At 36.5% G+C, this 13,933-nt stretch overlaps 2 protein-coding genes across 2 annotated transcripts; both read right to left on the bottom strand.

Annotated features, from left to right (window-relative positions):
* Window positions 1-432: 432 nt before the first annotated feature.
* Window positions 433-4,989, bottom strand: LOC133692041 (3-phosphoshikimate 1-carboxyvinyltransferase 2-like). Its single transcript, XM_062112707.1, has 8 exons — window positions 4,498-4,989; window positions 3,609-3,853; window positions 3,013-3,163; window positions 2,166-2,380; window positions 1,968-2,085; window positions 1,447-1,657; window positions 958-1,019; window positions 433-859 (listed from the first exon to the last, which is right to left on the bottom strand). Exons 1-8 carry the CDS (start codon window positions 4,831-4,833, stop codon window positions 641-643), a joined length of 1,557 nt encoding a protein of 518 aa, XP_061968691.1. The 5' UTR covers window positions 4,834-4,989; the 3' UTR covers window positions 433-640.
* Window positions 4,990-7,548: 2,559 nt separating this feature from the next.
* LOC133690887 (transketolase, chloroplastic) lies at window positions 7,549-11,345 on the bottom strand. Its single transcript, XM_062111157.1, has 7 exons — window positions 10,769-11,345; window positions 10,341-10,431; window positions 10,130-10,235; window positions 9,746-10,028; window positions 9,378-9,526; window positions 9,138-9,291; window positions 7,549-8,851 (listed from the first exon to the last, which is right to left on the bottom strand). Exons 1-7 carry the CDS (start codon window positions 11,261-11,263, stop codon window positions 7,892-7,894), a joined length of 2,238 nt encoding a protein of 745 aa, XP_061967141.1. The 5' UTR covers window positions 11,264-11,345; the 3' UTR covers window positions 7,549-7,891.
* Window positions 11,346-13,933: the final 2,588 nt, after the last annotated feature.

Below are 13,933 nucleotides of genomic sequence, written 5' to 3'. Positions count from 1 at the left end.
TATTTATATGTTGTGATCAAGCGTGGACTAAAAAATATAGTTACTTGTTAAGGCAATTCTCTTTATTTTTCTCTTTCTCATGAATAGCTCGACCCTTCATGGCTGTGCATAATCGAGCTACGAAAGCTAAGGTACGAGGCTGGTTGTTCGCTTTAACGAGGCCAAACTAAACAGGGGAAACGATGACCTTTATTCTTCACAATCTTGCCCTGGAGAGTGGAATTAAGTTCTGTTGGACAAACCTGCTCAACTCAAAGTCTGTTCTTTGGATCATCCCAGATATATCTAAAGCGAGAACAATAGAAAATATGAACATTTATTGATTTGATCACTTCAAGCATTCATTGATTGATTGATTAATGGAAAAACAAATAGAACTATTAAAGTTCATAATTATTGACTAGAACTACACTCACTCTCTTGAGAGTAAAATAATTAAATGAACTAAGTCCGGCTTTTCCTTTCACATATGACCAGTCCAGTACAATAAAAGCATCAACCTGCTTGCATAAGTAATCAAATATTACAACACGATACATTAAAAACTTGGGTTGATTCAGGACTACCCATGGTTGCTAATGGTAATGGATAACCTCTCTCTCTCTCTCTTGTACACATGGATGAATGGTTTGAGTGCAACTCAATGCTTTGTGTACCTCTCAAGAACCTCAAAGTAGTCTGGGAAAGTTTTTCGAGTGCAACCAGGGTCCTTGATGGTGACTTGGACTTCTCCACAAGCAGCAAGAGAGAATGCCATTGCCATCCTGTGATCATCATAAGTGTCAATCTCTGTCACATTTAGTTTCTCAGGTGGAGTGATCACACAGTAATCTGGTCCTTCTTCAACTGTTGCTCCCAACTGAAACATAAAGCCCAGATGTCAAAATTAGCAAATTGTTTAACCAAGTACCTCGCTGGGTAGATATTAAAATGAGTAGAAAGCCACTAGAAACTAACCTTCCTTAGTTCTGTGCAAATAGCAATCATCCGTTCTGTTTCTTTCACTCTCCAACTTGCCACTGGGAATTAGAGAAGGTGAGAGATTGGTTCAAAGTTAGATAACAGTAAAAAATTGTGAATCCCAGAATTCATTGTTAGCATGAGCAGACAAGAATAAGTAAATCTGACTATCAAAATCATCATTGATGAGCCTATAACTTGTAGAACTTCAAGCCAGATAATGGGTATTTTAAGGATTTTGAAAGATAAGGTTGGCTTATGTTTATTGCTGTTTTCCATAGCCAGAAGTTCAGCCGCACCCTGACATGTTCTACTGATCTACCAAATAGTACTAATGAATGCATTTTTAATTAACATGAAATAGTTTGGGAAGTTTATGGCATATAAATATGAAGTTCCTAGTATATAATGCAGTTTCCCTCACTGTCATGTTATTTAAAAGCTAAAAGGCACTCCATTGGCTGCATTTAAAAGGTCAAACCATACCATCTCTTATGGCAGTAGGACCATCAGCGAAAAGCGCAACAACAGCCAGAGTCATAGCAACATCTGGCATTTTGTTCATGTTTACATCGACAGCACGCAAGTGTTTCTGACCAGAAGAATCTCGTGGCGGTCCAGTGACAGTAACACTGTTCTTTGTCCAGGTAACTTTGGCTCCCATTTTCTCAAGAACCTCTGCAAACTTTACATCTCCCTTTATTTCCAACCAAAAAGAAACTTGAGTTAGGTAGATAGGTATGGAGACTGAATGTATACATATAATAAAATGTACTTGTCTGCTGCATTTAATAGTTAGATAGATTTTGTAATATTCTCTCCCTCCATGGAATTTATTAGGAATCAGGGAGTCAGTCAGGACTCTGGAAGACATCATGCAAATTTTGAGAAGGAAATATAACAAAGTTTTTGATATGTGGAAAGCGATGGGTGTGGTCAGCACATAAATATTACATTCTAAAATTATTGCCAAGTAGAAGTCCAATATATATGGACGAGTGAAATACCTGCAAACTATCCATCCCACAACCTTCGACAGTGATGGTCCCACCAGTGATTGCTGCACCAGCTAGGAAGTAACTGGCACTTGAAGCATCGCCCTCAACAAAAGAATTTTTAGGAGACCTGGTTGAATTTTCAGCATGTTACTTCAAGTGCAACATTACTTCAAATATTCATGCACTACATGTACTAAAGAAACCTACTTGTATTTTTGACCTCCTTGAACAAAGAAACGATCCCAGTTATCACTGTGTTCTACAAAGACTCCATAGCGCTCCATCAACTTCAGAGTCATCTCAACATATGGAACAGAAATCAATTTGTCAACGATCTCAATTTCCACATCTCCAAGAGCTAAAGGAGCTGCCATGAGCAAAGCAGTCAAGTATTGACTACTTATAGATCCAGAGAGTTTAACCTGAAAATGGAGACGAGGGAAACATGAACGGAGAATGAAGACTTTTGTTTCATCATTAATGACAACAGCACCGAGTTTTTATTTCAAAATATCATTCTAAACAAGAAACGAACAATGAAGTTGCAGGCAAAACCTAAACTTTATTCCCAATAGCAAATTCAAGTTCAAATGCAAAAAAAAAACTGTGCTGTGATATGCCTTTTCAAGAAACCTCAGTAGGTGATTAACAAAGTGATGGGTGTTTCAAGTTCAAGTTTCTCATTTTAGATGAACAACCAGATGCACATGCATATATCGCACATGAGAAAGCATATATTTTTCTAATGACAGCAGAAAGAAAACCCTGGCCAGTCACAAGCCACACTCAACTATCACCAACCAGGGTTACCAACTCATTTGACACTATGCCTCCGTAAAGAGGGATGCAGTAATTGAGTTAGCAGTTACATAGGCCTCATATTTTCTAAACCTGTTTTGTATCAGTTGGATGCTACCATAAAACGTAAAATCACTTAATTGTTCAATATGTTGCAGCAACCCATACCTAATGCCAGAAAAACAAAAGGAAGAAACAATGATGGATCATGTTATACAACAGGAAAGATCACTGTGGAAGATGACAAAAACCACACCTTTCCCCCTGGAAGGCCCCCATTTGCATTTATGCGAACAGGGGGGCAGTTTGTAGGAGAACAAGAAACATCTGCACCAAGCTGCTGAAGACCAATAACCAAATCACCAATTGGTCTCTCCCTCATTCGGGGCACCCCATCAAGTATGTAGCTGTAGTGTATTGAATAAGAACACCAACAAAAAATAAAAGGAAATGCTGTAAGTAAAGAGATCTGGAAGTAGTGGGATTGAAATGAAAGACATGGAGATGCCCTCTCATAAAGTGAGCATCATTATATAATCGAAAAAAATTGGGCCATTGATTTAAGTACCAACTTTCAAAATACAGAAGACTGGGAAATTTAGAAATCTATTCTACTTGGGTTGTTTCCTATGGGGATTATACACCCTAAAGCTTATAATCTGAAAATTCAACTTTGTGATGGTGATTCATGCTAATGACAAAGTGATGGTTGTTGAGACCATGCCGAAATCAAGTTTGCATATAGTTCACCTCCACCCAACTTTGAAAGATCATAAGATAATATCTAATCAACCCCCTCTAAATGGTCAGGATTAAATTTTACCGGAACAAGTGAAGTAATATAGAACAGACCTTGAATTTCCACCTGCAGCAGTTACAGCAGCTGTCAATGGACGCATTGCTGTTCCAGCATTTCCAAGGAAAAGTTCAACATCAACATTTGCTTCTTTTCCCACAGGAAACTGGCCACCACATCCTTCTACAATTGCTTGTTTGAGTTTCTTATTCTCTTCCACATGGAGGCCAAGTGTTCTTAGCGCGCCAAGCATGTAATGAACATCATCACTATTCAACAAATTGTCAACAACAGTCGTACCCTGAATGAAAGAGATGAAAGGAAAAAATTAATAACTGCCAACAAAATTAACAGGCCTAGAAATGTGAGACAAGAAACACATAACTCCCCACATGCATGCAGTATTCAAAGTAACGTTTTTTTATATAAAAGTAATACGAACAAAGGTCAAAAGCATTCACTATATAATCTTTTTGTTTTATGAATTTCATTATATAATCGTCACTACCAGAAGCCATTCTCCTCTATAGCATTTCTACCGAATATTGTCAGCAGCATAGAAATAAACCAATTTCAATTCCAAGTGAAAAATACAAACAATTACTAGAAACAACTACCAAAGAAATTATCTTTGTGAAACTAAACGATTAAAAATAATATATATATATATATATATCTTTTCTTTTCCCTTTCAAATACATTTTCTCAAATCTCTATAACAATCCACCAACCAAAAATCATTTCCACCAATACAGCCTCGATCTTTCAATTTATTCTATTTAACTCACATCTCAGACTGTAACAAGGACAACACGTACTCTAACAAAATAGCAAAATCCAAAAGTCTAAATCTAAACTTGATTTCATTCCTATAGTAGCTCAAGATTCAAAACCGAAAAAGCAATGAAAAACTTCAAGCATCATATATACATTTTTTAATCTTACCTCAGAGAGAGCAGCAAGAAGGAGTATCCGATTTGACAGAGACTTGGAACCCGGTAAAGTAACAGTACCAGAAATATCTTTGATGGGTTGCAAAACGATCTCAGGTACAGTTGATGGCTTCTCTGCTGTAGCAACTGAAGCTAAAACCTTCAAAGGTTCAACCTTTAGCTTGCAACTACCCATTTTTTTACATTGCTTCAAACCAAAAGAAGACCCTTTAATGAGCTGTGATCTAAATGAAATTGAAGACAAAGATTTGGGTATCTGGGGTTTTAAAAGATGGATTGTTGTGTAGGTGTTTTGTGCTCCATTGCTGATTTTGCTCACTTGAGCCATGGCTTTCACTCTGTTTCTCTCCTATCTTTCTCTTCTCTTACACTACAGGACGACACAGTTGTGTTCAGTTTCTGGTTTTTTCAAGAGGTTTGGTTTGGTTTGGTTAAAGGGGTTTTTGGTGGGCTTGGGTGTTCGTTGTCCTTGTTGTTGTTGCTGTAGTCTTCACCAACCAACTTTTTATTTTTTGGAAAACCTTTCTATGATTCCTAAAATATTGCCTGGGTCTTAGTTTCGTCCCGAACAATAATTTTTATCAATTTCGTCCCGAATCTAACCCAACTCTTACATTAGCGTATTTTCATTGCAAATCTTCCCTGTCGAGAAAAGAAGTTCTTCTCAAATATGTTCAACACTGGACGCTTTTAAACTTCTTTACAGGAATTGTTATGTGTTTGTCTTGGTTGTGAAATGGAAACCTGTCCGATTTTTAATGGAATTAGGATGAGACTGATAAAATTAATTTGATCGGGTTGAAATTGATAATTATATAATCTGTTAAAGATGATAGCGAGGTTTCCCTTCATTTAATTTTTCAGATTTTTGACTTGCTATTACTCCTTACTCCTTCTTCCTGCCTTTTTTTTAATTATTATTATTATTTCAAAATGCTGGGTTTCGTGTTATGGTTGTTTGCACCTTGTGCTGGAAATATTGTACAGTAGGGTTTTTTATTAATGTTTTATTTGGGGGTAGTTTAGAGATTTGAGGCACCAAAAATGGGTTGGTGAGAGGACGTGAAGAGTTTGATCTCGGAAATCCATGTGTCCTTCATCAACCTCCAGACCAAGTCACCAACCCTATGCTTGGCTCACATGCGGTAGGCTTGTGACCAAAATAGTGGGGCCCGTGCGGTAGGTTTGATTTTTATTTTACACCAAGAAGAAAATGTGCTTCTATAATTCTATCTTGTGAGGGCCCGGATGCTGGGAGGTAATGGCATGAGCAAAATTGCAAACGTTATGGCATCTGTGGGATTAGTTAATATATGTGTAAGATAATCTGATGATAAGAGTTTTGGATTAAACAATTTTTTTTTAGATTTTTATTATATGATTATTAATATAATAATTATTAAAAATTTATATAATTATTAATTTCAGAACTTATAAAATTAATTAAATTATATATAAACTTACTCGAATACTTGTATTAATAATAAATAAAAAAATTGCAAGCGCTGCATCACAGGCAAAGGAAAAGGCGCACCATGACGAAGCGAGTTTGGTAGCCCTCAGCAACAAGTGAACATGATATTATCAAAGAATTGACCTCACCTACCACAAAAATTTTAAAATAAAATAAAATAAAAGGATTGACATTGATAATAATAACAAAAAAAAACGTTTGAACACAGTTCGGAATCGAGCTCGGTTGAACTATGACCCTACCGAACACACTCTCTCTTGTCCCTTGGCTGAGCTCCAGGATTCAATTTAACCGAGCTACTTTAATTGATTTACTATTTATTATTATAATTGAATAATAATATGCTTGATATCATTCCTGAGTAGTAGTTCTTTTTCATCTATATTTCTTGAGATATTTTTCTAGATATTTTATAATACTATATTTCTCAAGTTTTGTCAGAGAAAAATGAAGAGGATTTGATCCCAACAAAACTATATAAAGAATACATTCAATGAGATAAAGAACACATATTTTATCATTTTGATTTTCTCCATACTTGTAACTTCATCAAAAAAACTTAAATATTAATCTCTCGTTTAGATTTGTTTTATAGGATCAATGCAGACCCAAAACTCATTGCCAGGAGAATTTCATTTCAAGTTTTTCAACGAAGTCACCGCGTACGGGCCTTGAATTGCCCGTGCTAGACATAAATTGAGCATGACTGGAAGAGAGCAACCAAGCAGAGCCCAGATAGTTTAGAGGAGAAAGATCCATTTTGGGCCTCCTTTATGGATGATCTCCACATCTAGCCACTCCACCAATGAGGCAATGATCCATCCCCAAAGGGAGAATATGCTGTGGATATCTAAAATCTTTCATGAATGTGACAGACAATATAATAGACCCCAGATAAAACCATTGTAGATGATGTAAAGGTAGGCCCTACCATACCTTTCCCCTACCTCTACCCGTGTGCAGACGAAACAAGTAGAAAGGAGCTTTTGGTGGCAGAGGATGATGTCTGGATAAGAGGCTGAGATTATGAGCTCCAACAACCACAAATCGGCGATTGGACAAGGTCTCCAATCCTTCCACACCCATAAGTGGACCCCAGAAGTCTCACTCCATATAATTTAGAAAGTTGAAATGATTTTTTCTTACATGGTCTAGCTATGCATCTGTGTACACACACGCACACATATCCAAACTCATGTAACCACGATGAAGCCTTGGTCCCAAACTCTTCTCTTACAAGGAATTATTTCGGTTGTTGTGCACAATCATATATCAAATCACCTCCCCGTTCATTCTTATGATCTCTCTTATATTCAAACCCAGAGCAAACCCTTGTGCAAACCTCGGAGTACATTACAGGAATGAGTATCTTTCTATCCTTGTTCTTGTGGGGGATCGTGGAAAACCACCTTTCAAATTTCAACAACCCGTCATTTTTATTTATTTGGCTGTTCGTGATGATATTATTTGGGGGTTGGTCGGGGAAACAGTTAAAGAAACAAATTACCTGAGAGTCAGCAATACGATCCTCTTCGAACTCACAACAGAAAAGCAAAAGAGATCTTAGAATTAAAGCAAAGTATATTTCTTCTTCTTAATAACATGAAGGAGAAATAATAATAATTCATCTTCAACTCATTACAAAGTTACCAAAGAACACTACAAAACTCAAGAGAGATGAGATGCAACACAGTTACAAATTCAAAGATATCATAAACCCAACTCTCTCTTTGATCCAGCTTTGCTCAACTTACCACTTGTAAGCAAAAGAAGAAGGATTCATCTCAGTCTTTTATTGAAACAAAAGAGGCCAAGTAATGAAACAGGTCTCCCGGAATAGCCTCTCCATTCTATTCTCTAACCCAAACCACAGATGCGCATTTAACAAGATGTTGGGAGTGAATTGATCCACCTAGCTGACTTCTTTGGCAGCTGCGATAACAGCCTCTGTAGTAATACCGTACTCCTTGTATATTTTACCTGCTGGTGCACTTGCTCCAAACCGGTCAATTCCAATAGCCTTTCCTTTGTCTCCAACAATCTTCTCCCATCCAAATGTTGATCCAGCTTCGATGCTAACCCTAGCTTCTACAGCTGCTGGCAAAACACTTTCCTTGTAGGCATCTGATTGCTCATCAAAAAGCTCCCATGAAACAAAGGAAACAACTCTTACAGCCTTGCCTTCCTTTCTAAGTTCTTCGGCAGCTTTAGCAGCAATTTCCAGCTCTGAACCAGTACCAATCAAGATAACATCAGGCTTATTACTAGAGGAGTTATCTGAAATGATGTAGCCACCCTTTTCAACTCCCTCAATGGAGGTTCCAGGAAGTTGGGGTAGCTTTTGCCTGGAGAGGGCTAGGATAGAGGGTCTCTTTCTGTTGAGGACAGCAACCTTGTATGCGCCAGCAGTTTCATTTCCATCAGCTGGGCGGAGCATCAAAATGTTGGGCATTGCACGGAAGCTTGCCAAGTGCTCAATTGGTTGATGGGTTGGTCCATCCTCTCCAAGACCAATGGAATCGTGGGTCATGACATATATGACTCCAGCCTCACACAAAGCAGAAATCCTTATAGCAGCTCTCATGTAATCTGTGAAAACAAAGAAAGTAGCACAGTAGGGGATCAAGCCAGGACAGTGAAGTGCAATGCCATTGCAGATGGCTCCCATTCCATGCTCTCTAACACCAAACCTGACATTTCGTTCCTCAGGGGTGTCCTTTTGGAAGTCCCCAAACATTTTTAACAAGGTCATGTTGGAAGAGGCAAGATCTGCGCTGCCACCAAGAAGACCGGGGAGCACTTTTGCAAGTGCATTTAGGTTTTGCTGAGATAGATTTCTGGTGGCATCTGCTGGGCTCTCCGGAGTATATGTCTGCAACATTGCAATTTTTAAAAAAGAAAGGATGAAAAACACCTTTACTCCAAATGAAAAATCTATAGACTTGTACTTTTGCACGCAAAATCCACACCCTGCCGATAATGAGTTTATCATTGAGGGGCGGGTGGGGTTTATTGAGTTCACAAAATTGCGGGACATGATGCCCAGAATCCATAATTTACAACAGTATGAAAAGGCTCATATTAAAAGATGCAAATATAGAATCAACAAAGAGGTCCTCCCGGAAAGATCGGTAGAAAACAAAATTGAATTTACTCACAGGAAGTGCTTTCTCCCAACCAGCAGGCAATTCACCATTGGCAATAGACTTCAACTCTGCAGCTTCTTCACTGTACTTCTTCTCATACTCGGCAAACTTGGCATTCCATTCGGCTTCAAAAGCTGCACCAGCTGGGGTGTGGCGGCTCCAGTGCCTAAGAAAAACCCAGACAGTTTATGAATATCAAATCAACTAAAGTAGTGCGATAAATAAGTGGAAACATAATCTTGCTTCACTTACTGCTTAACATCCTCTGGAACATGGAAAGGCTCATATGGCCATCCAAGGTTCTGCCTGGTAGCATCAACTTCCTTGGCACCCAATGCACTCCCATGTACACTGTAAGAGTTTGCTTTGTTTGGAGATCCATAACCAATGGTTGTAGTCACCTTCAAAGAAAAGAAAACGCACAGCAAGTTTAGAGCATACCATCCAATTAATGTATATTTTTAAAAAAACTGCAACTTCAACGCTGTCTCCAGTGTACCCCTACATTGATTTATCAGTGCCTAATCAGAAGACTCCCCATATGATTTCATCATCCTAACAAATATTTTGCCAGCTCATCTTGAAAACACACCACGTCTATGAGAGATGAAATATCTAACCTTGATCAAAGTGGGTTTGTCCTTCACAGCCTTAGCCTCCTTAATGGCAGAACGAATCTCATCATATCCAGTGTTTCCATTCTTCACCCAGATAACATGCCACCCAAGACCCTCAAAACGTTTGTCAACATCCTCAGTGAATGCAATCTCAGTGTCACCATCAATAGAGATATGGTTGTCATCATAGAAAGCAATCAGCTTTCCAAGTCCCCAGTGTGCGGCCAATGAACAAGCCTCGTTTGAAATACCCTCCATTTGACAACCATCTCCCAATATAACATATCTACACGTGACAAATGAAAAGACGTAGCCACAGAAGACAAGTCTCTTAAGTTTATATAGAAGAACAATTAACAAAATACAAAAGACAGACAGTTATCATACGTGTAGTGGTCAACAATCTCATTGTCTGGTTTGTTGTAGCGAGCAGCCAAGTGCTTCTCTGCAAGTGCCAAACCAACAGCATTGGCAATACCCTGTCCAAGAGGACCTGCAGAAGAAAATAGAAAGTTTAAGTTTCGAATTCAGGTAAGCACGTAAAAACATGCAGATAATAGATAAAACTGGTCAAAAAAAGTAGAAACTTTAATCTGACCAGTTGTGACTTCAACACCGGGAGTCTCAAAGTTCTCAGGATGTCCAGGTGTCCTGCTTCCCCACTGACGGAAACTCTTTAAGTCTTCTTCCTGTTAATTCAACCAAATCAGAATGCTCGGTTAACTTCAACAATACCAATAATCAAATGTCCAAATAAGCAATAACAGCGGTATACTTTAGCTCCATTTGCATAATTCAGGCTTGATCTTCTACATGCAATAACATATTTATAATTAATAAACTTGCAAACCACTCAATAGCATCAAAATAATAACATGTTGGGTCTTCTTTAATAATCTTTTTGGTTCCTTGATCAAGGAATTCCAGATCCATCTCAGAAAAACACACAACAAACAAAAAACTTAAGAAACTCAAAGTTTCTATAAAAAATATATTTTAAGCAACAAGAAGAAAGAAATCACCAACCTTGACACTATCATATCCAGCAAGGTGAAGCAGAGCATATTGCAACATACAGCCATGGCCAGCAGACAAAACAAACCGGTCACGATTGAACCAATATGGGTTCTTCGGATTGTACCTCATGACCTCATCGTACAAGATATGACCCATCGGAGCACACCCCATAGGCAAACCAGGGTGACCTGAATTAGCCTTTTCAACAGCATCAATAGCGAGAAATCTAATCGTATTAACCGACTTCTCCACCAATGAAGTGTCTGTTGTCGCATCCAGTGTCTCCACTGCCGCCGCCCTTACTTGTCGGGAAGACACGCGGCGGCCGCGGCGGCTAGTGGTTGATGTGGCGCGTGTGGCTGTACAGGTGGTGGATTTGAGGCCGGAGAAAGCAGGAAGGGAGACAAGAGAAAGACGGCTGTCACGGAGATGGTCAATGGCATTGTGAGAGACGGCTCTAGCCAAAAGGGCTTGAGAGAGAGTTAGAGAAGAAGTGGAAGCCATTCCTGAATTCTGAAACTCTCTCAGTCTCTCTCTCTGGTTTTTGTTGGGTCTGTTGTCGATGTTACAGAGAGAGTTGAATTTATTTGAGAATGAAAGAGGCAAGGGACTGCAACTCTTATTTAACACAAATTATATTTTAGTTCCTAATGTTTGGGTATAACTATAACTTAATAGCTTCTTGTTTAAACTTTGTAATTTAGCCCTTTGACTCGAATTAGCCATTCTCTTATTAAAATATCTTAATTTTCTCCAAATCTTCACAAATTCGTTTTCTCCAAGCCAAGAATTTAGAATTATCAAAGGATGAGATTGGATTGTTTTTTATTTTAAAAAGAAATAACACTGGAAAAACAGGCAGCAAGAATTAATGACTAAGCTATATGTTTTTAAACATGAAGGATTACTTTATAACTATATAAACAAATGAAGGACTAAATAAATAATCAATATTTTTACTTAACTTTGAACTTCTCGCAAGGTACAAAGAGACAACAAGTTTTGTCGATCTTTTAACGTAAACTTTGGAAGAGGCTGAGATCTAGACCGATGAGTATGGGTAGGGAATGGGAAATTATCTGCCTTCCATTTTCTCCTCTTTTCTTGACCATTGGATTCACAAGGACGTGGAAAGAGAGAAAATCTACGCCATTGACTATGGGTAGGAGTTTGGAAAATGCTCTACCTTTCGTTTTTTTTTTCAGAATAAAAAATATTTTAGAAAATAATATCTTTTTTCGTATTTGAGGTGGATTGTGGGTACTTAGATTGGTTTTGTATAATGCATATAATTTCTCTTAATTTTTAAATTTAGTTTTTAGTCAGTATTAATATTTTTTTTTATTGATATATATAGTTCTTGATTTATTTAATTAAATATATATATTATTTTTTTAATTTTTAATTAAATATTTTTTTATATTAGAAAAACACATTAAAAAGTATTTACTTTTTTATATTAAGAAAAATATTCGGTGAGAGGAACACGACATGATTAGCCATTTAATTACAGTGGTTAGATTAAATAATTTTCATGGCAACTAATTAAATTCAATCGGTTAAGAAGGAAATGCAACAATTTGGAATTCTTGTATTCTCTTCCATGCCATGTGCCCTTTTCCGAGGCAATTGCTTCAAGGAAAGTAGTTTGCATTATAAATGTTGCTGTACATATAACAAGTTACATGTATTTATAAATAGTTTACAGAAAATATTTAATTATTTATAGGTTTATACGTATGACAATTTAAACCCATTTATACATTTCATATTTTTTTTAAAAAAAGATTGTCATTTCAATATTTGGAAAACTTAAAAGCATCAACAAGGTAGCAATCATGTGAGACATGGAGTTCGGGTGGAGTTTTATCTTGCAGCCGGGGGTTGTTGGCAATAAAAAGTTGAGATGGTTCGGTGGATGGCATCAAGATTAGCAAGTAAATTTCTTTGTGTTGAAATTTGGTTCAAAATATGCAATCCCACCATGATTTTTATTGCTATTTAAGCAGGTCCACGTGCTTACCAATGTGGTACAAACTTATAATTTACTGCGTGTTAACATTAATTAACGAAAGTGATTGTGCATCACCTTACAAAGTAATGGTAATTTTTTTATTTATTTATTATTATATTTTATGATTTGTTTTTTTTATAATTATGCACTACCTCATAAAACACTATTTATTTTCAATAATGCTTTGTTTTTTTAATTTTTTTTTTAATTTAATCATTCAATATTTATTTTTTTTAATTATTGAACTTCATGATTTGTTTCAATTTGTATTTTAAGGTTACCCGCGTCTCATGACCCGGGTCACGAGTTTGACGAGTGAACTTGGTTTACTCGAGTTTCTCTTTTTCCTTTTTTTAGTTGATATTTTTTAAAAAGAAATCATCATTGAACATTTTATTGACTGGAAATTAGACTTTATGATTTGTTTTTATTTATTTTCTATGAAGTTATCCCAATCTTATAACCCGAGACACGAGTATAGCGTGTTAATCCAAGTTGACGCATGTTATTTTTTTGTTGATTTTTTTCTTTCAATTTCTTTCTTTAAGATTGGTTTGATTGATAATTATGCTTTCAATGTGTTTTTCAATTTTTTTCTCAAACGTTGAGTTAATTTTCACTTGTTTTTCAATTATTATTTTTCAATTTTTAATTTCTTTCTTCATGTTTGTTTTTTTTATTTGCTTTTTATGACATTATCCTGGTCTCATGATCAATGTCATGGGTCTGATAGGTTAACCTAAGTCGATTCTGGTTATTTTTTAATTAATTTTTTTATTTTATCATTTAATATTGAATTTATTGAGAATTAAGCTTCAAAATTTATTTTGATTTGATTTCTGTAGGCTTATCATGGTTTTATTATTAGGGTTGCAGATTTGACAGGTTAAACTTGAATCAATCCAATATATTGTTGTTCTAATATTTAAAAAAAATATGTCGACCTTAATTTTTTTAATTCAAACTATATTTTTTATTGTTTGCACGAGTTGTTTTTGGATCTGCCAAGCCAATCAAGTCAGCTCCCACTTAATATAATTTTTTTTATTAGAAAAAACAATAAAAACACATAAATTTTTTTTTCACTCAGATTTTTTTTATTATCTAACTCGCAAGATAACTCGTACTAATAATCCATTAACACTTCTAACTGACATGCT

Source organism: Populus nigra, chromosome 4 (assembly GCF_951802175.1).
Source record: "Populus nigra chromosome 4, ddPopNigr1.1, whole genome shotgun sequence".
NCBI lineage: Eukaryota > Viridiplantae > Streptophyta > Magnoliopsida > Malpighiales > Salicaceae > Populus > Populus nigra.
This window is presented reverse-complemented; position numbering and strand designations above follow the sequence as displayed.

Bases quoted from the DNA above. Each gene is read 5' to 3' on its own strand.
- LOC133692041 (XM_062112707.1), bottom strand. From the start codon at position 4,833: ATGGCTCAAGTGAGCAAAATCAGCAATGGAGCACAAAACACCTACACA. The intron at 3,854-4,497 runs GTAAGATTAAAA...TCTTTCATTCAG, and splicing joins TTCTTGCTGCTCTCTCTGAG to GGTACGACTGTTGTTGACAA. The intron at 1,020-1,446 runs GTATGGTTTGAC...TCTAATTCCCAG, and splicing joins TCCTACTGCCATAAGAGATG to TGGCAAGTTGGAGAGTGAAA.
- LOC133690887 (XM_062111157.1), bottom strand. From the start codon at position 11,263: ATGGCTTCCACTTCTTCTCTAACTCTCTCTCAAGCCCTTTTGGCTAGA. The intron at 9,527-9,745 runs GTTAGATATTTC...TTTTCTTTGAAG, and splicing joins ACAAACCCACTTTGATCAAG to GTGACTACAACCATTGGTTA. The intron at 8,852-9,137 runs GTGAGTAAATTC...GCAATGTTGCAG, and splicing joins GTTGGGAGAAAGCACTTCCT to ACATATACTCCGGAGAGCCC.